The 17958-nt window shown below is 36.6% G+C and overlaps 1 protein-coding gene across 5 annotated transcripts in view; it reads left to right on the top strand.

The window, feature by feature from the left end:
* The window catches only part of CFAP70 (cilia and flagella associated protein 70), a 119568-nt gene that overhangs the window by 46090 nt on the left and 55520 nt on the right, over window positions 1–17958 (top strand). For all 5 annotated transcript variants that reach the window (XM_044239776.1, XM_044239778.1, XM_044239777.1 and 2 more), the window contains 5 exons: window positions 3110–3280; window positions 3464–3544; window positions 5056–5147; window positions 15897–15957; window positions 16285–16479. In XM_044239776.1, the coding sequence (XP_044095711.1) occupies window positions 3110–3280; window positions 3464–3544; window positions 5056–5147; window positions 15897–15957; window positions 16285–16479 (600 nt within the window). The remainder of the gene's footprint in view (window positions 1–3109; window positions 3281–3463; window positions 3545–5055; window positions 5148–15896; window positions 15958–16284; window positions 16480–17958) is intronic.

Below are 17958 nucleotides of genomic sequence, written 5' to 3'. Positions count from 1 at the left end.
GTTAACAGCTGATTTTTCTTCTGAAACAGTGGAAGTCGGAAGGCAGTAGAATAACATATTCAAAGTGCTGAGTGAAAACTCTAGCAATCAAAAATGAAGGCGAGGGGCGCCTGGGTGGCTCAGTGGTTAGGCCGCTGCCTTCGGCTCGGGTCATGATCTCAGGGTCCTGGGATCGAGCCCTGCATCAGGCTCTCTGCTCAGCAGGGAGCCTGCTTCCTCCTCTCTCTCTGCCTGCCTCTCTGCCTGCTTGTGATCTCTCTCTGTCAAATAAATAAATAAAAAATCTTTAAAAAAAAATGAAGGCGAAATAAAGACATCACAGGATAAAGAAATATTAGAAGACTCTGTTACTAACTCATTTGTCTTGCAAGAATCACTAAAGAAAGTTCTTCAGCTTGAAAGGATATGGCACCAATTGCTAATGTGAATCCACCAGAAGAAACAAAGAGCACTAGAAATGGTTAAATTTAAGTTAATATAGGGGTGCCTAGGTGGCTTAGTGGGTTAAGCCTCTACCTTCGGCTCAGGTCATGATCTCGGGGTCCTGGGATCAAGCGCCGCATCAGGCTTTCTGCTCAGCTGGGAGCCTGCTTCCCCCCGCCCTCTGCCTACTTTTCTGCCTACTTGTGATCTCTCTTTCTCTCTGTCAAATAAATAAAATCTTTTTAAAAAATCTGAGTTAATATAAAAGTTTTAGAAATATATTTTTAAAATTTTACTCTTAATTTCTTTGAAAGATATTATATAAAGCATTAATTATATTGTTGAGTATATAACATATAGATTTAATTTATATGATAATGATGGCATTAAGGAGGGAGGGTAGTATGGAACTACAGTGCATTTAAGTCTCTACATTATACCAGAATTAAGTTAGTATTAATGTGGTAGAGATCATGATTAATCAGAATGGCTAAAAATCTCGTGTGTGTTTGTGTGTGTACATACACATGTACACAGATACATATGTGTATATAAATGTATATAAACAAAGGAATTAAATAGGAGCATCACAAATATTTAACATAAAAGAAGGTACTTAAAGGAATTAAATAGGAGCATCACAAATATTTAACATAAAAGAAGGTACTTAAAGGAATTAAATAGGAGCATCACAAATATTTAACATAAAAGAAGGTACTTAAAGAAAGAGGAGAGGAACAAAAAAGATAAGATATATAGGAAACAAAGGCAAAATGGCAAACATACTTGTAAATACTTCAACAATAACTTCATATGTAAATAGCATTAAACACCCCAGTGAAAGGATAGAGATTACTAGACCAAATTTCAAAAAATCAAGAATTGGGTGCCTGGGTGGCTCAGTCGGTTAAGCATCTACCTTCGGCCCAGACTCCTGGGATTGAGCCCCACATCAGGCTCCCTATGCTATGGAGAGCCTTCTTTTCCCTCTCCCTCTGCTGCTTTCCCTGCTTCTGTTCTTTCTGTGTGTCTCTGTCAAATAAATAAATAAAAATATTTTAAAAATAAAAAATCAAGAATCAATGATATGCTATCTAAAAATGGACACACTTAGATTCAGATACACATAAATTGTAGTGAAAGGATGGAAAAGATATACTCTGGAAATGGAAATTGTGAGAGCTGAGTGGCTATATTTATATCAGACAAAAGAGAACTCAAGGAAGTATTACTAACAACATAGAATGGCATGTCAGAAATATCAAAGAGTTGATTAAAAAGAAGATAGAATTTACAAATTTATATACTTATTATATATAGTAAGTATATAAATTAAATTGTATACATACCTAACAACAGAACCTCATAGCACTTCAAGCAAAATCCAACAGAATTGAAATGAGAAATAGATAATCGGATGATAACATTTAGAAATTTCAATATTCCGATCTCATTATTTGGTAGTAAAACTATTCAGAAGATCTACGTTAAACACTAACTTACCATACAACCCAGAAAATCATTTTTAAGAACTTACGCAAGAGAACTGAAAACCAGCACTTACACAAAGACATGTAGGTGAATATTTATAGTATATCAGTGAAACAGTCACTGTAATGAAGGTAATGTAAATATCCATTGCTTGTCTCCTCCAACCAAAGTTTTCTTGTGTTCCCTGTTTTCCTCTCATACCTCTGGCCACTCTTCTCCTCTTTGTTTTTGGTCTGCTTCTTTCATTCAGCATAAATTGTATTTAGATTTCATCCATGTTTTTTAATCAAAAAATATTGTTATGAGATTCTTTTTGCAGTCATTTATCTAAAGTTTGAATTTTCTCATACAAAGTCTTTAGTGTGAACTTTAAACTTGCCCTATTTTTCCAATTATAGTTGGTAGCCCAGTAGTATATTAGATTTTATTTCTTTTTTTAAAAAAGATTTTATTTATTATTTATTTGACAGACAGAGATCACAAGTAAGCAGAGAGGCAGGCAGAGAGAGAGAAAGGGAAGCAGCCTCCCTGCTGAACAGATAGCCCCAATGCGGGGCTTGATCCCAGGACCCTGGGATCATGACTTGAGCTGAAGGCAGAGGCTTTAACCCACTTAGCCACCCAGGTGCCCTAGATAATATTTCTTATACAGAAATAAATTCTACCACTTAAAGTTAATCTGGAATTGTGTGTCAAAGATTAAAAGCTTTCTGACAATAAGAATTATGAAACACCAAAATCAGGCAAAGTTGAAAGGTTTCCTCATAATAACTTAAAATTTTATTTATTTATTTATTTATTTGAGAGAGAAGGCGAGAGAACATGCACAAGCAGGAGGAGTGGCAGACAGAGGGAGAAGCAGGCTCCTTGCTGAACAAAGAGCTGGATATGGGACTAGATGCCTGGACCCTGGGATCATGACCCAAGCAGAAGGCAGATGCTTAGCCATCTGAGCCACTCAGTATCCCACCTCATAATAATTTAAATAATAATATAGGCAGATAACTTTCTATGATGGTCTTACCTGTTCAATAAATACGACAGTCAATAAAGATTTCCATTTCCCCATCTCCCTCTGTTTCTACAATGCTGAAATTATCTAGAAAACTAAATGATGTTAAAAATAATGTGAGTTTCTTTCAAATTTGTCTCATTTGCCTCTGATTCACTGCTTTCTTTTGTTGTTTCTTTTCAGACCAAATGTTTATTCAGCTTGTTCCGGGATACTGGCCATCTTTTGACTCAGAATAATAAAATAGGAGGATTTAATTCTCCATTGTCGAAACCTATTGTTTCTAAGAACCTGAAAGAAGAGAAAACAGTCAAAGAAAAGGAATTGGAAGGAAGGCTTAGGCCTGGGGATTTGGTAGGTTGTTTAGAAGGTGATGATTTTGCTAGTTTTGTTACATGCCAGAGGCTTGCACTGATTTCTTATCTGGAAAATTGCATCAGTTTAGTTTAGATTTTGTTGCAACATAATGATCATTGTTCCTAACACTGTAAGACCATAGAAGAATTCAGTTTTTGAGGTATGTTCATTTTCTTTCAGCAAGCACCTAGTATAAAATCTCAGAGCTCAGATACTCCTTTGGAAGTTGAACCCTTTCCAAGCCACAATCCAGAAGGACAGGTAACTATGCATAAAGAGTTGGAAAATTAAGTATGATATTGTGAAAAATGCTCATTATCTTAGTTACCATCCCATATTTCCCATGACTAGTTTATGGCTTTAGGTAAATTTCTTTGCCTTATTGAGATTCTCTAAAATGAACAGGTAGTACCAGGTTAACTTTAAGGTCCTTTCTAACATTACAAGTTTATGTCTGTCATTAGTCCTACTATATTATGCACTAGGAGGAATGCAAAGATTTATAATCTGCAGCATTTACTCATCTGTGTTCAGGAACTCAGTGGTCTGGTGGATGAAACAGATTTATACATAACTCACCATAATATGGAATTTTGATGAATGCTGTAATAGAGGTACAAATAAAAGGGCAGTGAGGGCTCAAAGAAAACAAATTAATCACTCCTAGAATGGAGCAATCTCAGAAGGCTACATGGAAGAGGTGGCATCTGCTCTAAGTAGTGAAAGATGAAGAGAAAAATTTGCCAGATAAAGATGAGGGGGTAAGCATTTCAGGGCCTGGGAATAGCTTGAGTCAAGGCACAAAGAAGGTAGCAGAATTTGGAGTATATCAATTAATTTAGTGTATGGAGTAGAGAAATGAAAAGAGATTCTAGAAGGAGGTGAGAAAGGAGAGGCTACACTGAGTTGTAGAAAGGCTTGTTGAAAGCCTTGTTAAAAAATTTGGGTTTTATTATATAGGTGATGAGGGACTCTTAAGCCTCATCTTGGAGACTCACATGAAAGGTTTTTAAGCCATGTGGAAATAAGACCTTATATGCATTTAATGGGCCGAACTCTTGCAAGGATGTGGAAAAAAGAGAATGAGTTGGGGTGGGGGCTTCAAATATCAGTTTATAAGTTTTTATTATAGTACAGATGAGTGTTAGTGCCAGTCTGATTTAGGGAAGAGGTCGTAGAAAAGAAAGTCAGAAACTTGAAGAGGGAAGATCTGGAATTGGGAAGTTTGAGGGTGCTGAGGAAGAGAAGCTGAAGATAACTCAGGTTCAAGAGAAAAGTCAAAAGAGAGGCCAATATAAGGAAATGATAAGTTCAGTTTGGGACATGTTGTATTTAGGATGCTGGCAAAATTCTGGGTAAAAATGTCCATCAGGTTGCAGTTGGTAGATGGTGATGTAGACGCTGGGAGTGGGACTATCAGAACGTTATGTGAATATTTCCATAGGATTTGGAAGGTGTGGTGGCAGAAAGAATAGCATTCACTTAAAACAGTTCTAAGAAAAGTATTGAACAAGTTAAACAGCACTTCAGCTAAGATAGAACTTTCCAAGAATAAAATTGAAAATACTTTTCTGCAAGAGATAACCACTGTTACCTTTTCTTTCCAGTTATTTTTCTGTATTAAAAATATTTTGACAGTCAAGATCATGCTATATACATATATTTGTACCTGCAGTTTTCTTACTTGTATTATGAATGTTAGGGTACTAAAATTTGTTTTTATATATCTATTTTTAATGGAAAGAATAAATTAGAGAAAAATATCTTTACAGCAATATATAGAAGCAGGGACATACATTGTGTTGGAGATTCAGCTGGACAGAGCCTTGGTTCCAAAGCGAATGCCAGAGGAGCTAGCCAAAAGGTGTGTAGCCCTGGTTCTTATACTTGTTTTGCAAAAACATTTTAGGTATAAATAAAAGGAATTCAGATTGTCCCCATAAATATAATTTTTCTAGGCTAAGTAGCGGAAAGTTTTTTTTCCTCAGATGAAATTTCTTTCATTACTGTGGTTTTCTTATTACAAAAGCAGTATATGCTCATTATAAAAAAAATAAACATTTTGAAAAAATTGAGTATATAATAATATCTGAGTATAATATAATAATAATCTGAGTATATAAAAACACTCAGATTTTTACTCATCCAGTGATAACCACTTTAAAAAACTGGTACTTATCCTTCTGGAGTTACTGTAAAGTTTCTGTATTATACACACATACCACAAACATACACACCCATGTCACATATAAATAAATGTGATTTTTAAAAATGGTTTTTATATTGTACCATAGTGCTTTGATTGTGTTTCTAGAAAATTATCCATTTCATCTATGTTATTCAATTTGTTGATATACAATTGCTCATGACATTCTCTTATTATTCTTTTTATCTCTATAAAATGGGGAGTAATGTTCCTGCAGACCTAGATAGGAGGCTTGACTTCATCACCTTGAGATCATGACCTGAGCCAAAATCAAGAGTCAGATGCTCAACAGACTGAGCCACTCAGGAACCCCAGTTACAGATTATATTTTTATACATTTTGTGCCTGTTAGCAAAGATTTCTAACTACTATTTTATGCATTTACCTTCAAAAAACAAATAAACAGGAGCTACAAACCAAAAGTACAATAATACTCATTTTCATATTTACCTTTACCAGTGTTATTTCTTCAGCTACCTTCCAGTTACTGACTCGTATTCTTTCATTTTAGCCTGAGAGGCTCCTTTTAGCATTTCTTATAGATTAGATCTTACTAATAGACTCTTAGTTTTCGTTTGTTAATTTTTTCTTCATTCTTGAAGGGTAATTTGCTGTATATAGAATTTTTGGTTGGCATTTTTTTCTTTCAGAACCTTAAATATGTTACCCTAGTACCTTCTGGCCTCCATGACTTGGATTATTCTTATTGACATTATTGAAATTATCTCTTTATCTTATGTGACAAATAACTCCTCTCACTGCTTTTTGAGTTTTTCTCTTGTCTTTGGCTTCTTACGATTTGACACTGATGTGTCTTAGTGTAGATCTCTTCAAGTTTATTCTGCTTGGAAATTGGTGTGCTTCTTGAATGTATAGATTCATGTCTTTCTGGCCCTTTGCCTTTCTCTTCTCCTTCTGAGATTCCCATAAGCTGTATGTTGGTCATACAAATAGTGTATGTTGATGGTGTCCCACATATTTTAGGCCCTGTTTACTTTTTGTTTGTTTTTCTTTCTGTCCTCAGACTAGGTAATCTCAATTATCCTGTCTTCAAGTTTGCTCATTCTTTTTTCTGCCTGACCAAATCTGTTGAACCCTCTAGTAATTTCATTTCAGTTAATGTACTTTTTAACTACAGACTTTTTATTTGGTTCTTTAAAAAATTTCTATCTCTTTATTGATACTCTATTCTTATTTTGTTTATACATCATTTTCCTGATTGTTCTTAATCCTTTGTTTGTGGTTTCCTTTAACTCTTCGAGCACAAGTAAGTTGTTTTATTTCACATCTTTCTGTAGCAAGTCCAGTGTCTGGGCTTCCTCAGGGACAATATCAATTTATTTTTTTATTTCAAAAGAGCCATATTTTTATGTTTTTAAAATATACATCTTGTGATTTTTTTGTTGTTGTTGAAAACTGGACAGTTTGATATTATAAAGTGGGAACTTTGGTAATCAGATTTTCGCCTTCCCCAGGGTTTGCTATTCTTAATTGTTGAAGTTGTAGGTTGTGTTCAGCCAGTATTTTGATTGAAATTTTCTTGAATGGCAGGATCTTGATATAATCATACAAATAAAGATAAAACAAAAAAAATGTTTTTTTTGTTTTTATAGATGATTACATGCTGGAGCATTCTCTTGGGTTTCTTTTTTTTTTTTTAAGATTTATTTATTTATTTACAGAGAGACAGAGCATATGCAAGCAGGGGGAGCAGGGGGACCACATCGAGAGGGAGAGAAGCAGACTCTCTGCTGAGCAGGGAGCCTGAAGTAGGGCTCAATCCCATGACCCCGAGACTGTGATCTGAGGCAAAATCAAGAGTCAGACATTTAAATGACTGAGCCAACCAGGTGCCCCTGGAGCATTCTTTTATTGCTTAGCTAGGCTGTTTATAATTCTGCCTCAGCCTTCACTTCCTGCTTGTACTGGGACTACAGATCAGTCAATGGTGGAAGCTTAAGGTCTTCTCAAGTCTTTTCTGAACATGTATCCCATCCTAAGCATATATATATATATATATAGCTTTCTAAATTCTTCTATACAAGTACTAATACCCTAATTTCCCAGAGAAACCTGCTTTTCTTCCAAGGCCTTAGGTGGTTGTTGTATATCAACCACAACCTTTTGTCCCACAGAGCTATGGGTTTTTTATAATCTTACAATGTTTTTGAGAAATGTGCACCCACTGGTTTTCTATCTTTTCAAGATAGGAGAAATAGTATTGAGTGCCGTATGTCAGTCATTCAAGTAGCCCCAGATAGGTTAAAACAAATGCAGTAACTTGTGAACAAGGACTGCTCTGCTTCTTCAGAATCAGAGCCTAGTGTACCACACTGGAAATGCAGGTTGCCCTGAGCTGGGAATAGGATGAGGCAAGGGCAAGTAAAAATGCCTCTAAGCTTGCCCACTATTATCGTTGCCTTTTTCTTGGTTTTCAGTATTTGTTTCATTGCTGTAAACTCTTGACTGTCTTCCACAGTTCTCGCAGAGTTGGTTCAGACAGTTTCTGATTATTATTTTCAGTGTTTCTACAGAAGGATGGGAGTTTAGAGTTTTTTACTCTATCATTTTGCTGACATCTAGACTTTACCTTTTGATGCGAGGGACACTATGCTCAATGCAGGATGAAAGGAAAGGAGATTATTTATTACAGATATTTTTAAGGCCTTTGATAAATATCCCCAAGTTGCAGTCCAAAAAGTTTGCAGTTCCACAAGTGGTGTATGAGCCTGCTCTTTCTTCATACCTTCACCAACACAATACTTTTTTGTATTTGCTATTTTGACAGGGGAAGATATTTTCTCATTTTGATTTAATTTTTTGAAAGTTTGTCATTTTAATTTTAATCCACATTATAAATGTTTTAGTGAGATTAAACATTTTTTCACATATTAGTCATTTGGAAGTCCTCTTTTGAAAATAACTTGTAGTGGCACATTTATCCGTAATATCAAAAAGTTTAAAAACTTTTAAAAACTTTGCATTTAATCCCTTTCCGAAAATAAGTTGATAATATTTACTATAAATGATATATATAAAATAAAATTGATAATCTGGAAATAGAAAGTTGAAAGCTCAAGCCATGGAAACAAAGAGAAAGAAAGTATTAAATAGAACTTTCATAAATAAGCATCAAATCTTTCTTGTTTAACAAAAAGGGAAGTACTATAAATTATGCGGCTCTAATCCTAAAGGAAGACCCATGCTAGTTCCAAAAGAGATCAGATATCTTCCTGACATTAATTTCTAAAACAATATCTCATTTGAGATCTTACATAGGGAATACTTAGTGACAAAATAAGAGCAAGTTTAATGAAAGTTTTATAGCAAATATAGGTGCAAGTTTTTTATAATTTTTTTAATTGAAGTACAATTGAAATTTAACATTTTATTAGTTTCAGGTGTACAATGTAATGATTAGTTGTAATGATAGTTGTAAAACTGAAATGATTACCACAATAAGTCTAGTTAATATCTGTCACCATGCAGAGTTATACAAAAATTTTTTTTCTTGTGATGAGAGCTTTTAAGGTCTATTCTTTTAACAATCTTCAAATACGCAATACAATATTTTTTTTGAGTTTTATTATTTATTTTTAGTAATCTCTATACCCAACATGTGGCTTTAACTCATGACCCTGAGATCAAGCATCATGTGTTCTTCCAACTGAGCCAGCCAGGTGCCCCTCAAATATGCAGAACAGTATTTTTTTTTATCTTATTTTTTTTTAAAGATTTATTTATTTATTTAAAAATTTTTTTAAAATATTTTATTTATTCATTTCAGAGAGTGAGGAGAGAGAGAGAGAGATAGAGTGCACACATGAGCATAATGGGGAGAGGGTCAGAGGGAGAAGCAGACTCCCTGCTAAGCACAGATCTGGATGCAGGACTCAATCCCAGGACCCTGAGATCATGACCTGAGCCAAAGGCAGATCTTAATGAACTGAGCCATCCAGGAGCCCCTATTTATTTATTTTAGAAAGAGAGAGAGAAAACCTAGTGGGGAGGTGCAGAGGGAGAGGGAGAGAGAATCTCAAGTAGACTACCTGCTGAGTGCAGAGCCTGATGCAGGGCTCCATCCCACCACTGTGAGATCAAGACCTGAGCCACCCAGGTGCCCCTGCTCTTAGACTTTTAAAAAATATATATTTTATTTATTTATTTGACAGACAGAGATCACAAGTAGGCAGAGAGGCAGGTGGGGGAGGAGGGAAGCAGGCTCCCTGCTGAGCAGAGAGTCTTATGCAGGGCTCAGTCCCAGGACCCTGGAATCATGACTTGAGCCGAAGGCAGAGGCTTTTATTTATTTATTTATTAAAGATTTTATTTATTTATTTGACAGACAGAGGTCACAAGTAGGCAGAGAGGCAGGCAGAGAGAGAGAGGAGGAAGCAGGCTCCCCGCGGAGCAGAGAGCCCGATGTGGGGCTCGATCCCAGAACCCTGGGATCATGACCTGAGCTGAAGGCAGAGGCTTTAACCCACTGAGCCACCCAGGTGCCCCTAGACTTTTTAATTAAATATGGTTATTACCTGTGAGTTTTTCTTTGGCTGTAGAGAGGTAAAAGGCATATTTCTCCTCCAAGCTAGACCAAGTGTCAATATTATAGACCAAAGGCAAATTAAGAATGGCAGTGCTAGAATAGTGGACCCAATATTCATAAAAGTTGATTTGCCTTTGGTTCCTGGATGAGACATATATGTACCTAACTGCTGAATCTTTGTCAATGTATATATTTAATGCACTCTTAAACATAAAGAGAAGCTCAATTACATTTACAATAAAAGAAATACAAATTTTAAAACTACCCTGAAATACCTTTTTTTAATTGCAGAAGATCAAAAAAGCTTAATAACTCATTAAGTTCTTGATGAGCACATTAGAAATAGGTCCTCTCATTCAAACTAGTGAGAGTATAAATTGGTAAAAATCCTGGGGAGGACAGTGTCGCAATAGCTATTAAAATACATAAGCATGTGTCTTTTAACCTAGTAACTCACTTCCAGTAACTTCTTTACAGATAAATGTTCTTAGCAAGGCCATTAGTGACTGCTGCATTATTAAATCCAATGGTCTTTTCAAGGTCATTGTGACCTGTTATTAGTGTTTAATGATTCAGTCTTTGAAGCTTTTTCTTTACCAGGCTCTCAGAATACTACACACTCTCGTGGTTTTATTCCTCCTCCTCTGGCTTCTTTATCGCTCTAGCCTCTAAATGTTGGAGTCTCTCAGAGCTCAGTCCTTGGACCCTTTTCAATCTACATTTACTCCCTTGGTTTTTATCTAGTCCCATGGCTCTACCTATCATCTATGTGCTGATGGCTTTCAAATTTGTATATGGACCATGGACCTCTCTCCTGAACTCTGGATTCATACATTTAATTCTCACAAACTCTCTGGTCAGAATCATTGTAATCTCTTACCTGGTTCCCCTACATCTACTATTCTATCCTTCAGTTTATTATTTTTATAAATTAAAAGCTTTATTGAGATATAGTCCACATACCATTCACTTCACCCATTTAAACCATACCCAAACCAGTGGTTTTTAGTATACTCATAGAGTAATACAGCCTTCCCCACAATCAACTTTATAACATTTTTCTTACCCCTAAAAGAAATCTCATACATATTAGCAGTCACTCTACATTTCCTCCCAACCCTCATGCCATCCCCTCTCCCAGAATCCCCCAGCCCTAGGCTACCATGTATCTACTTTTTGTCTGTATAAATTTTCCAGCTTTGGACATTTCATATAAATGGAATCATACAATATGTGGTATTTGTGACTGGCTTCTTTCATTTAACATAATGCTATCAAGGTTTATCCATACTGTAGCATGTATCAGTACTTATTTTCTTTGCTGTTGAATAATATTTCACTATATGGGTATACCACATTTCCCCCCATTCTTTAGTTGATGGACATTTGGACAATTTATTCTTTTTTTTTTGGACAATTTATTCTTAATATAGCCTTCTATACTGGTTGTGTTAAAGTGGAGGTCAACTCATGTAACTAACTCCTCTGCTCAGAAACTACTAGTGACTCCCTGGCACACTCTGAGTAAAAGCCTAAATCCTTACAATGGCCTAAAAGTGCCTATGTATTCATTACGTACTTTGCTCTCACTTTTTCTATCCATTCATACTTGGCTTCCTGCTGTTCTTTACACATGTGAGGCATACTGTTGCAGCAAGGCCTTTACACTTTCTGTTCCCTTCTGCCTGTACTTTCCTTATCCCAGGTATCTACACAACTTGCTTCCTCACTTCCCTGAGGTCTTTACTCAAATGTTACCGTCTCAGTAAGTGTCTTGATGAAATGTGTTTCCCTACTTCACCACCCTAGCCCCCAACATAGTCCATCTGCCTTCCTGCATTATTTTTCTCTGTGGCACATATCACTAAAATATTTATCTTAATAATTGTCTTTCTTTTCCCACTAGAATATAGGTTCCATGAGGGCAAGAATTTTTGCCTAATTTGTTTAATGCTTTATTCCCAACACTTAGAAAAGTGCCTGATGGATGGTAGGCACTCTATATATCTTGAATGAGTGAATAAATAACATTGTCTCTGGAGAGGAAATTGGGTGGCTGGACAACAAGGTTGTCAACAAGGAGACAATTTAGTATATATTATTTCTATACCTCATAAGATTTGAATCTATGATATAATACCAATTAAAATAAATAAAACTAAAATTAGAAATAATGAGCAGAGGTATATAATTACATAGGACCTATTAAAGAAAAATTGAATTTGTATATTTGATTGTAAACTTTAAGGTGGTACTATATACGTCAGCAGGAATCTGAAACTATAAGGAGGAAAAGCTAAGAACTTAATTTCCTCTAGTTTTTGTAAGGTCTCTAGAAAATGGAAGGTAGAAGTTTTGGCATAACTAAGTTGATAGTAACAAAATACATTTTCTTAACACAACATCTGATATCAATATTATAATTTAATGCAGTCATAAATTATGTGTACCAAGAGGACACTTTTTATCCTAGATGAAGAGGAAAGAAAAGTATTCACTTGCCTGTGCCATTTAGACTTCTAAAACTTCATTCTTTAAGAGACTCTATGGAGTGCACTTCATCATAGCACCCATTTCTTGCCAACTCCTGAGTCAAGCAGTCTCTTGAGTGCAGTAACAGTTTTAAAAAATGTGTTTCCTGTCTCACGTTGAGGTCTTTTATCCATTTTGAGTTTATCTTTGTGTACGGTGTAAGAGAATGGTCGAGTTTCATTCTTCTACATATAGCTGTCCAGTTTTCCCAGCACCATTTATTGAAGAGACTGTCTTTTTTCCACTGTATATTTTTTCCTGTTTTGTCAAAGATTAATTGACCATAGAGTTGAGGGTCCATATCAGGGCTCTCTACTCTGTTCCACTGGTCTATGTGTCTGTTTTTATGCCAGTACCATGCTGTCTTGGTGATCACAGCTTTGTAATAAAGCTTGAAATCAGGTAAGGTGATGCCGCCAGCTTTATTTTTGTTTTTCAACATTTCCTTAGCGATTCGGGGTCTCTTCTGATTCCATACAAATTTTAGGATTATTTGCTCCAGCTCTTTGAAGAATGCCGGTGAAATTTTGATCGGAATGGCATTAAAAGTATAGATTGCTCTAGGCAGTATAGACATTTTAACAATGTTTATTCTTCCGATCCAAGAGCATGGAATGGTCTTCCATCTTTTTGTGTCTTCTTCAATTTCTTTCATGAGTGTTCTATAGTTCCTCAAGTACAGATCCTTTACCTCTTTAGTTAGGTTTATTCCCAGATATCTTATGGTTCTTGGTGCTATAGTAAATGGAATCGATTCTCTAATTTCCCTTTCTGTATTTTCATTGTTAGTGTATAAGAAAGCCACTGATTTCTGCACATTGACTTTGTATCCTGCCACGTTGCTGAATTGCTGTATGAGTTCTAGTAGTTTGGGGGTGGAGTCTTTTGGGTTTTCCATGTAAAGAATCATGTCATCTGCGAAGAGAGAGAGTTTGACTTCTTCATTACCAATTTGGATACCTTTTATTTCTCTCTGTTGTCTGATTGCTATTGCTAGGACTTCTAATACTATGTTGAACAAGAGTGGTGAAAGTGGGCATCCTTGTCTTGTTCCTGATCTCAATGGGAAGGCTGCAAGCTTTTTCCCATTGAGGATGATATTTGCTGTGGGTCTTTCATAGATAGATTTGATGAGGTTCAGGAATGTTCCCTCTATCCCTATACTTTGAAGCGTTTTAATCAGGAACGGATGTTGGATTTTGTCAAATGCTTTTTCTGCATCAATTGAGAGGACCATGTGGTTCTTCTCTCTTCTCATATTAATTTGTTGTATCACATTGATTGATTTGCAAATGTTGAACCATCCTTGTAGCCCAGGGATGAATCCCACCTGATCATGGTGGATAATCTTTTTAATGTGCTGTTGGATCCTGTTGGCTAGGATCTTATTGAGAATCTTAGCATCCATATTCATCAGTGATATTGGTCTGAAATTCTCCTTTTTGGTAGGGTCCTTGCCTGGTTTGGGGATCAGGGTAATGCTGGCTTCATAGAAAGAGTCTGGAAGTTTTCCTTCTGCTTCAATTTTTTGAAACAGCTTCAGGAGAATAGGTGTTATTTCTTCTTTGAAGGTTTGGTAGAATTCCCCAGGGAATCCGTCAGGTCCTGGGCTCTTGTTTTTTTGGGAGGTTTTTGATCACTGATTCAATCTCGTTATTAGATATCGGTCTATTCAGGTTGTCGATCTCTTCCTGGTTCAATTTTGGTAGTTTATATTTTTCCAGGAATGCATCCATTTCATCTAGGTTGCTAAGCTTACTGGCATATAACTGTTCGTAATAACTTCTGATGATTGTTTCTACTTCCTTGGCGTTAGTTGTGATCTCTCCCTTTTCATTCATAATTTTATGAATTTGGGATTTCTCTCTTTTCTTTCGGATTAGTGTAGCCAGTGGCTTATCGATCTTATTGATTCTTTCAAAAAACCAGCTTCTAGTTTCATTGATACGTTCTACTGTATCTCTGGTTTCTCCCTCATTGATCTCAGCTCTAATCTTGATGATTTCCCTTCTTATGTGTGGAGTTGGTTTGATTTGTTGTTGATCCTCCAGTTCTTTAAGGTGTAGAGACAGCTGGTGTGTTCTGGATTTTTCAATTTTTTTGAGCAAGGCTTGGATGGCTATATATTTTCCCCTTAGGACCGCCTTTGCTGTATCCCATAGGTTTTGGACCGAAGCATCAAAAAATGGGCAGAAGATATGAACAGACACTTCTCCAATCAAGACATACAAATGGCTATCAGACACATGAAAAAATGCTCATCATCATTAGCCCTCAGGGAGATTCAAATTAAAACCACATTGAGCTATCACCTTACACCAGTTAGAATGGCCAAAATTAACAAAACAGGAAACAACATGTGTTGGAGAGGATGTGGAGAAAGGGGAACCCTCTTACACTGTTGGTGGGAATGCAAGTTGGTGCAGCCTCTTTGGAGAACGGTGTGGAGATTCCTCAAGAAATTAAAAATAGAGCTTCCCTATGACCCTGCAATTGCACTCCTGGGTATTTACCCCAAAGACACAGATGTCGTGAAAAGAAGGGCCATCTGTACCCCAATGTTTATAGTGGCAATGGCCACAGTCGCCAAACTATGGAAAGAACCAAGATGCCCTTCAACGGATGAATGGATAAGGAAGATGTGGTCCATATACACTATGGAGTATTATGCCTCCATCAGAAAGGATGAATACCCAACTTTTGTAGCAACATGGACGGGACTGGAAGAGATTATGCTGAGTGAAATAAGTCAAGCAGAGAGAGTCAATTATCATATGGTTTCACTTATTTGTGGAGCATAACAAATAGCATGGAGGACAAGGGGCATTAGAGAGGAGTAGGGAATTTGGGTAAATTGGAAGGGGAGGTGAACCATGAGAGACTATGGACTCTGAAAAACAATCTGAGGGATTTGAAGTGGCAGGGGGGTGGGAGGTTGGGGTACCAGGTGGTGGGTATTATAGAGGGCACGGCTTGCATGGTGCACTGGGTGTGGTGAAAAAATAATGAATAATATTTTTCTGAAAATAAATAAATTGGGAAAAAAAATGTGTTTCCACATTTCAGCAAGTAAAACTGGGCTGAAATTAGCCAAAAGTACAACTTTGCTGATTTCTGGGTAGCTGGCTTCTTTCCTATCAAATCCATAGCCATATACTGTTCTGTGGTTCACATCTAGGCTTTTACATGAGAGAATTGTAATGCTCAAGCATGATGTGGAAACAAAACATAGATCTCTCCTGTACAGGCCCTTTGGAAGTAGGAATAAGAGAACATAAATCTTCAGATAATAAAGTTTGGTTTTGTTTTTGTCATTTTCTTCGGTACAGAGTCAAGGAAATGATTCCTCCAAGGCCGCCTCTTACCCGTCGGACAGGAGGAGCTCAGAAGGCAAGTGCCAAAGTCACGGTGAAACTATAAGTAATAAAGTGTTGAGTGCACCCATTTGAAAATAAGGCATGGATTCTTCAGTATGTTTTCTAGAGGGGGTGAGAAACTGTAGCTTCACATATTTCTCTTCTGGTTCTTTTTGTGACCAGTGACATACAATGAATAGTGAATAGTGTTTCCTCTTTGGCTGGTAGTCTCTGACTGAAAAGTAAAGGGCAATTTATACCTAAAGCATCATTCAATGTAAAACCCAATCCAGTTTCAGACTTCCATTATATATCTTGATCTCTTTGTGGCCTCTTTACCAGATATTTTGTATTTTGCTAGGCAGTGAGTGACTACCACATGCAGATCAAGAATATTTCTAGAGCTATTCTGGATGAGTATCATAGGATGTTTGGAAAACAGGTGGCCAAACTGGGGAGTAACATGGATAGTGAAACCGTGGAGGAGCAGAAGTGCCTGCTCAGCTATGAACTTAACTGCTCTGGAAAATACTTCGCTTTCAAAGAACAGCTCAAGGTAAATCTTCCTTTAATTGTTCAATGGAGTTTTATGAGGCTTCTTTTCTACATTCCTAATTATTAGTTTTTCTCTGGTCATGTTCAGCTATGCTTCCACCATCCTTGCTGTTGGTGCCAAGAGTTATGTTCCATCTGATAGAACATGAGAAGCTCCACTTGTGCAAAGCCTTGGTTTTAAGTCTTTACTTGAGGCTAGGCCAGAATTTGAGCCAGGTTTCATATTACTGTGGCAGGTAGAAACTCTGTACCTGGTATTGATTCCATGACTAATTCTCTGTCTCCCATCACCTACCTTTCCATAGTCCACAGAATCACTAAGATTTGAGAAATATTTACTTAGTAATAATCTTCTGCATCATAATGGTTAACATTTATTTTTAAAAATTTTTAAAATTTATTTTCAGCGTAACAGTATTCATTGTTTTTGCATCACATCCAGTGCTCCATGCAATACATGCCCTCTCCTATACCCACCACCTGGTTCCCCCAACCTCCCACTCCCCGCCCCTTCAAAACCCTCAGATTGTTTTTCAGAGTCCATAGTCTCTCATGGTTCACCTCCCCTTCCAATTTCCCTCAACTCCCTTCTCCTCTCCAACTCCCCTTGTCCTCCATGCTATTTGTTATGCTCCACAAATAAGTGAAACCATATGATAATTGACTCTCTCTGCTTGACTTATTTCACTCAGCATAATCTCTTCCAGGCCCGTCCATGTTGTTTTTATTGAGCATTTTCAGTACAGTAGGCAAAAATTTTTTAAAAACTATTTATTTCTTTTCAGCGTGAAAGTATTCATTGTTTTTGCACCACACCCAGTGCTCCATGCAATCTGTGCCCTCCCTAATACCCACCACCTGGTCACCAGACAAATTTTTAAATGCTTTGTATTTTACTAATTTAATCCTAACAACAACCCTATGAAGTAGATAGTCTTCATTTTACAGTTGGAGAAATTCAATATTAATTGGCTAAGTAATTTCCCCAAGAGTGTAGAACTAGTAAAAGGTAAAGATGAGACTCATATTCAGGCAGCCTTCTTGCTCCAGAATTCACATTCTTAACTGCTATGCTGGATTGCCTCTCTGTGCACATTTATCATGTGTTCTGTACTGTACATAACAGATACAAAGAAAGCAAATGGAAGTAATAAGGTGAAAAACAACTGATGCCCATGGAGGCGAGGAGCTCTTCTCAGTAGGTGGCATATTCACAACTTAGTTTTATTCCTGGTTCTACCATTACTAGCTGAATGGTCAAATGACTTTACCTCTCTGAGCTTTAATTACTTTGTGTAATTATGAGGAATAATAATAATACTATCTCGTGAAGTCATTATGAGAATTAAATAATATGATACATGGAAAGTGCTTAGTATAAAACCTGGCAATAATGTTAGCTGGGGAGGGGGTACTGTCATGGCTACAGCAATATGTTATTTGTACAGCATTTTAAGTTTTATCACCTACTTGTTATCTT

This window comes from Neovison vison, chromosome 2 (assembly GCF_020171115.1).
Source record: "Neovison vison isolate M4711 chromosome 2, ASM_NN_V1, whole genome shotgun sequence".
NCBI lineage: Eukaryota > Metazoa > Chordata > Mammalia > Carnivora > Mustelidae > Neogale > Neogale vison.
This window is presented reverse-complemented; position numbering and strand designations above follow the sequence as displayed.